The 7,643-nt window shown below is 35.0% G+C and overlaps 1 protein-coding gene across 1 annotated transcript in view; it reads left to right on the top strand.

Annotated features, from left to right (window-relative positions):
* Positions 1–952: 952 nt before the first annotated feature.
* The window catches only part of LOC108756170 (monocarboxylate transporter 4-like), a 35,217-nt gene continuing 28,526 nt past the window's right edge, over positions 953–7,643 (top strand). The window contains exons 1-4 of the mRNA XM_018499776.1: positions 953–1,123; positions 2,295–2,460; positions 6,286–6,393; positions 7,199–7,372. Of these exons, the coding sequence (XP_018355278.1) occupies positions 953–1,123; positions 2,295–2,460; positions 6,286–6,393; positions 7,199–7,372 (619 nt within the window). The remainder of the gene's footprint in view (positions 1,124–2,294; positions 2,461–6,285; positions 6,394–7,198; positions 7,373–7,643) is intronic.

Raw genomic sequence — 7,643 nt, 5'->3', positions numbered from 1 at the left:
ATCCAATAACAATTTTATCCTCATCGACTCTTCTCTCGGATGAGTACATGCATAAAACATTCACGCTATAAATCCTCGTGTACAAATCGAACAAATCCTACCCGCGGTGCATACATTCGATATTTAATGCTTTACCTGCATCAGCAATCGGCTGTTTCCCGACTCTCGAAGCGCAGAATAACGTAATCATTGAATTTATAATGACAGTTTTATGATCCCTATTACCCGTACAATAAAAATTATTACGGCATGCCTAAATGACTGTGTTGAAATGCATATTTCATATTTCCACTCGGGAAATGGTAACATAATTAATTAATTGAACGTAAAGTTAATTAAAGATTTTCAATGTGGCGTAACTAATAAAACGCGAAAACACATTCGCATATTACCGGACGTGACGTGGATTCAATCGAGCGGTAAAATTGTTATTTGTTAAGAGGAAAAAAAATTGTAACTTTCTTGTTAACAAAATTACTTGTTATATTGACATACCTGTCAAATGTGCCGCTTGAACGATAAATTATTTTAGCACGTTGCAAATTACTCGTATCCGATTAGAATAGGAGGATAAATTCAAACAATCTATGCACACGTACGCATTGCGTGCAATGTAATTATCGATAACTAGGATAGCAAATCAGAGCACGTTCCATGTTGCTTGCAGACCGAAATGGAAAATATCCACCGTAATTCGAACGCACCGTCGAACAACCATCTCCGTGCCTCGCCCTCGTGCTCAACGGCGCTCATCTAACGTCGTCGTCCACCCCGGAAGTCGTGCTTCAGGGAATTTGACAGCGAGTAAGAAAGATGTAATTTCGTTTTTCACCGTATTGCAACGGGGGATAACGTGACACGAGTACGGGACATCGAGCGTCGAATTGACGTGACCGTTGACATGCCGTCGATGTCGGAAGTATAAAATGCGGCGTGTCCACCCGCCCTGAAGATGCTGGTGGATGACTGCGGAAGCGGGATGGGGTGGACTACGGCTAGCGTGCGCGGCGGTTGGTCCACCCCGGGAGGATGCAGAAATTCGGCCATGAGCTTCGGCGGCAGCGTGCCGTCCTTGCACCCGACCGGTTCGATAAGATCGTTGCGCTCGCAACACTCCATGCAGGTGAGCTGTTGAAACCTGTCTGTCTGTTATTACGCGCGATTACATCATGATTGATCGGGGTCCTGACAATTTTGCAAAGATCTTGTACACTCGTTCATCGATTTTTGCAGATTACAATCAATTGAAGCGCGTCGTGTGATCTCTTATCAATTTTTATTAATTTTTTATCATTTTCGAAAGAACGGTTTTACTGAAATATTTAAAAATTTATTTAGATACAGATCTGAAAATAAATTTTATTGGATTATCAAAATAACTGCGTAGAAATAATTACGCTCAAATTGGTTGTCAATATGTGAAAATAAAAAATAAATATAGAGATAATAATGTAGAGATATAAGAGAGATACAAGATAGTAAAAAGAGGGCGTTTTATCGATCTACACACATTATTAAATGCGATATATGAGAAAACCGATTTTATTATAACTGCAAAGGAAAGAATTCATGCATGGAAAGAAACGGTTTTGCTAAAGTCATCTAAAAATTTAACTAGATACAGATCTGAGAATAAATTTTATTGGTAGGACGCTTAAATTGATTATTAGAATGCCACAATTTTTTGCAGCATTCTTTATGCCCTTCCAGTTTCCTATCTAATTATTTTGATGATCCAATAAAATTATTTTTAAACCTGTATTTATCTATCTAAATTGTTAAATACTTCAGTAAAATAGTTTTTTCTCTGTAGGAAAGAAATGTAGAATTGGGTAGAGACATAGCTTTAATCAACGTTTAAAAAACATTTATTACAAATCATTTGATTTTAGGCAATATTTACGTAAATGGTACTTTGAAATTTTCAATTTTCAGTTTAAAAACACATCTTGGTGTCCCGGTTATTTCATTTTGAAAAATTTTCCATTCTGAAAATAAGATCTTTTTTACTTATAAAGATAATAAATAATTGTTAAGGTTAAGTGTTCTCTTTTTGAAATGACGTTATAAATTCAGCTCATGACATTTACACGATAAAATTTTCACGTGCAATACTGGTAGATTGTTATTAACAACTGAGAAATAATCTTGCGCAATATTGCATAATACATCAGCGCGGAGTAATATTTTGTGATAATAATGATAAACATGGCGATTGTCTACATGAACGTCTTTACATTGTGCTTCTCGTCTCTTCAACACTCAAGTGCGTTGAAAATTCATCTTGTTTGCAGGCTCCGCCCGAGACGCCACGAAGATGCATACATTGTCATCCGGTACATGTTCCCAACACCCCCAATAATTACATGCAACATCCCATGCAGTACTATACGCCGACTCATTGTATGGAGGGTCAAAATGGCACGTACACGCCGCACCGTGGAAGTTCGTATCACGGCGGTGAGTTTACTTTTTAGTTAGTCAAATATATTCCAATCGTATATCCTGAATACCAATTATGCAGAATAATTCAGGAATTACCGTCCGTAATCTCAAAATTAATATTATTCTTACTAAATTTTAATTTGATGCATACCGCGAGATATATTATTCCGTTTATACGGAAGCAATATTAAAGTTGTGCCAATATTCAGATGTTTAATTGAATTTACTTTAATTAAATGAACTGAATTAATTCGAGTGAATCTGAAGTTATGTAGCACGTTCACACAACCGAAATTTATAATAATGTCGCAATTCGTGCGCCGTATATCTAATTTCTTGCAGAAATTCATACTATATATATATAAATTGATAGCAGAGAAAATTATAAAATTCTTCCAATTTTTGTGTGTATAGAGAGATTTTTAGAAAATATTTCTGTTTTGAAGTAATATGTTTAGAAAATACAAAGATTGTTGTATAGAGCTTTTAGCAAGTTTGTTTTTTTTTATATAGAGTAACACTCCGATATATACACCGCACCTATCAAAAACTTAATTTATTAAATATTATTTACTGTGTTTAAAGTAAACGAACTATATCAGTAACAACTTTATACTGTCTGCTATTACGAAAAAAATATTAGAAATCTAAAATATTTATATTTTGTATAAAAAATGAACTTTTTTAAACCCTTCTATTTTTGCCCTATATCGTATAGGGGGTAGGATATATGGCTACTCATAGGAGGAGGAGGCGGGGGAGGGGTATGTACGGCTCATGAAAAATTTACAAATAATGCATATAAGACGTAAAATGACACAATAACTTATAAAATGCGTTTATAAAGTTTTATTAAGGAATAAGAATAATAAATGATAAATATGTATATAAAGTAATAAATAATAATCTTCCCACATATATTACAAGTGTTATGACATGTTTCATGTAATACGTTTATTGCATTTAGTACACTGAAATCAATGTGCGCATTTTGTATGCATAAATCCCGCCCGCTAAAAAATGCCGTATATTCCAAACCCACAGGTGGAATATACAAAACAACAAATTAAACAAAGAATACAAGAGCAAAATACTTGTACTTTGTTATACAACATGCTTTACTATTCCTCTACGCTCGTGTGTCACGAAATAATCACTAAGTCTTGCACGTCCTAACAATAATTATTTTGTGTAGATTATAATTTATGATGGTGCTATTTAACAATAATTTTATTAATATTACCAGTAAAAAACTGAAATCATAATACAATACTAATATAATATAAAGGCATGTAACAAGAGTAGTTGCGGGAAAATTACTCCCACTCCTTCTATTTTTTCTGACTTCTGTGGCGTAAATCCCAGCGGGGCGTATTTGCCCTAGAGTTACCCTATACATATACATTAGGTCTTTTATATGTAAAAAACATTGACATACTTTGAAAATTTTTAATTTTCGTTGTTCCTCGAATATTAATTGTCTCTTTTATCTTCGTATGAAGACAGAAAACAAAAGAAGTAGGACAAAATGAAAAGCTCGCAACGATGGTAAAATAAGAATCAATTCCACTTAACTCTGTCGAAGAGATATCTTAAAATTTTGTGTTTGATGTATCGTTGAAAACAGTGTCTATCATAAATATATCAACCATCGGTGTTCAATCTCGACTGACAAACGTGAATTCGAATAGCAATCGAAATTGTAATTTTGGTCTTATTTCTTTTATACAAGTATGAAAGAGAATCAATAATTTCACATCTGTATCGTAATAAACATAAAAGAAGAACTCAATATTCTTTTATCTATTAATTTGTTATCATTTGAATTATCAAATTATAAAAAGTACAAAAAGTAGGCTTAAGTTTCTTTAAAATCATGACAGCATAAATGACGCAATGGAGAAAATTAGTTATTGATAGTTTTTTTTTTTATCATTACGTGGCTTCGATAACGTGGTGAAGATCGCGAAAAATTTTGCAAAGTTTAATCGGAAATAGAAATATCCACGAAGCCGAAGTTACTTATACGTTCGAGAGGCAGGTATAAAACTTCCTCCTTTTATATATCGAAGCCTCTTACGTATTTACTTTGAGGCAATCACTGCACATTCTCCATACTCCTCGAAGCGGTATTTTAGATATTTCGTTTAGATATTTCGTGCAGCGGAAATGCGACCGTGATTTCACTAAGGATGCGGCACGTTCGCAAGAAATTCGCGAATTTCTTGCGAACGTGCCGCTCTTTTTCCGGCATCAAGAAGGTACCCTCGTAACTCCGACGATAATTTTGCCCTCGATGCCATCCTCAACAATTTCTATGTCTCACGTCATTTTCGGCAAAATACCTACTGTCGCTCGTACCTTTTTTCTCTCTTCCTTCTGCCGCGTTAGGAACGCGCGTTCCTCACTACGGGCGCTCCTTTCATACCTTATTCTCATTACGTACCGGGTAATGAAGAATGTTTCATTCTCGCTGATTTACTTACCTAAAGGCGAATGTGTAACGTCTCTCATTATCGGTAAAGACAACGACAACAATAATGACAACGACAATGACGACACAATGCTAGGCATCGTGCAAATAATCTCTTCCAAATGGTTTTACATACCGAACATTAATAAGCGCAACAGAGCTTGCGTACGAAACTTAACCACTTACGGACATGTTCTCGAAATTGAATTGCATTGGTGAACGCAGTTTTACTCATACTGACACGGTGGTGCGATAATTTACAACTGATGTCAAACTATTATATAATACGAGAACAACTCGCGAATAAATTAGAAACTGAGACATTTGGAAATCCAGTTTTAATTACTTGTATAAAACGAAATGTAAAATCAAGTAACGCGCATGCGAATAATTACCAAATGTAGAGAGGCATATTTGCCAGGTATCGAGGAAAAGTTTTTTACGTGAAAAAGAGCGATATTTAATTGTAATTTTTGTGAATTTCGGAGAAGGACAGAACGATTATAAATTTGTGGAAGGCAAGTGAGAAAATATTATCTCTCTCAATCTTTTATATCAAACTCGAACTAATCACAAATAAAGTAATTCATTAATTACATATTTGATGAAAACGGCTCCACTAGACTTGCAAATTTAAATAACGACGGTACTCTCAAATTCGATTTTTGCCAGGGTGATATGCGTGGCAACACAAAACCCAAAGGTGTTTAACATTTAACGCCGCTAATGGAAAAGTTTGGGTTCGCGTAGCGCATACGCAACACGACCATAAATTTAATTAGATATCTTCTCCCGCGATCAGAAACTGACTATGAATTCATAATTTTTTTTACGAATAAGGTCACGCCTATTTCACGATCTTCAACCTTTCTTTCTTCTTTCGTAACCCGCTCTTTGACTTCGTGCGCCCAACGTTACCTTTTTCAATCTAACAGAGGTTTCGTCGTGCCTTTCAAAGATGCATTTACCTGCCTGTCATCTCTTCGCTTGCTTCCTTCCTTCCTTCCTACCGTCTCTCACATCGTTTCTTTCTTCTTGGTTCTTACCCACCTCACACTCTGTCTCATGCAAACGCTGCTGTTGCCAGCCGCAGGTGTCGTCGTCGCGGTCACCGAACAGCCGTTTCCCATTATGCGGGAGTTCAATGTCTTCACGTAGTGTATTATTTCAGGAATTAAGTGTTTCTATTCAACGAACCCATTTCCGATAGCGCAACGATACCCTTCAATGCGGACGAACTACGGTCCCTCGACAAGTTATATTTAAAAACGCTCTTTTGCTTCCACGTTTTTGTTTAATTCCAGGCAGAAAATATATAGAGATACTTGAATAATTACACGAATGATGTGCTTCACGATTTCTTTCAGACACTCGTCTGCGTTACATGGACGATGAAACTATAGGTGGCAATACGAATTGGGTCTTGGGCGACCTACGCAGTCTGCATCGTTGTGTACCCGCACTTCGTCGTACAGGTATAATATATATATATATATATCTTTTATCTCCCCCTTTTGCAAAACTATATATTTGAATGTTCAATAAGTATAATAATAGAATGAATACAATTATGTTCATCTATAACAGTATTCCTTTTTTGTATGCATTTTTTTGTACGTAATATTACTCCAATATAAATTATTTAAATCATATGACTTTTAAGTAAATAAATAAATATTACATAAATATATTAGTGATAATATATTAATGATAAATATTAAATAATAATAAATAACGGGCAAAGTAAGAGTCGACATATTTCTTTGAAATTAACAAAAGAATATATTACAATTAACAGAGGTAAAATTACGTAAAGCAAAAATAAAATCAAAATTAAGAAAATAATTACAAGTTACAAGTTTCGGCTACCGGATTGAGCCCTCTTCAGACATTAATTAACATAACGAAAAAATCGTAGAATAAAATCAATTATCGCAAATGATCGCATATTCAAAACATTCACAGTTCGGGTAAGTCTTGATGTAGAGTTCGATAAATATATTAATATATTACAAATTAGAAAATTAAAATGATACACTACAAAATGATAATGAAATATTACTTTTTTGACTCAAGGTCTCTATTACAAGTTACGAAACTAAATCACTTTGCAAATTTCTCATTCATATCATCAGAAATCTTCTATCGAGAGTTCAAAATGTGTGTGCTAAATCCGTCCTTGCCGCGAGATATTCTATTATCGATACATTCGACAGTATCCGAAATGCGATTCCGCGATTTATCTCTGAATTATAAAGAGGATAATCTTTTCTATCACAGGGATAGACGTCGCCGGTATGCGGGCACATTTCTATCCAGAGGGTGGATGGGGCTGGCTGGTTTGTGCCGCCGGTTTTCTCGCCCTGTTGCTCACCACCGGGATGCAACTCGCCTTCGGATTACTTCACCTTTACGCCGCACGACATCTTGGTGAGATCCATTTGATGGACATAGGTACGTAAAGCGTTTGTATTGATCGTTGTATTGTTTTTTTCAATAATGTACAAAAATTATTCGAATACTGTGACGTAATTAGAATCGGAGAATATTCCATCGTCGAGCGATAAACAACTCGTTAAGAAAAATGTCAGTTATTTTAATCGCGGGATATCAAAATATTATGTTAGTAAATATCATTTCTGAAAATATCAAACTCTCATCCCTTCAGTGCATCGATTTTCAATATAATCTCGTCACTTATCGAAGGGTTATATATATATATATA

The sequence above is a fragment of the Trachymyrmex septentrionalis genome, unplaced genomic scaffold, assembly GCF_001594115.1.
Source record: "Trachymyrmex septentrionalis isolate Tsep2-gDNA-1 unplaced genomic scaffold, Tsep1.0 scaffold97, whole genome shotgun sequence".
Taxonomy (NCBI): Eukaryota; Metazoa; Arthropoda; class Insecta; order Hymenoptera; family Formicidae; genus Trachymyrmex; species Trachymyrmex septentrionalis.
Note: the sequence above shows the minus strand (reverse complement) of the source record. Positions and strands in the feature narration are given on the sequence as shown.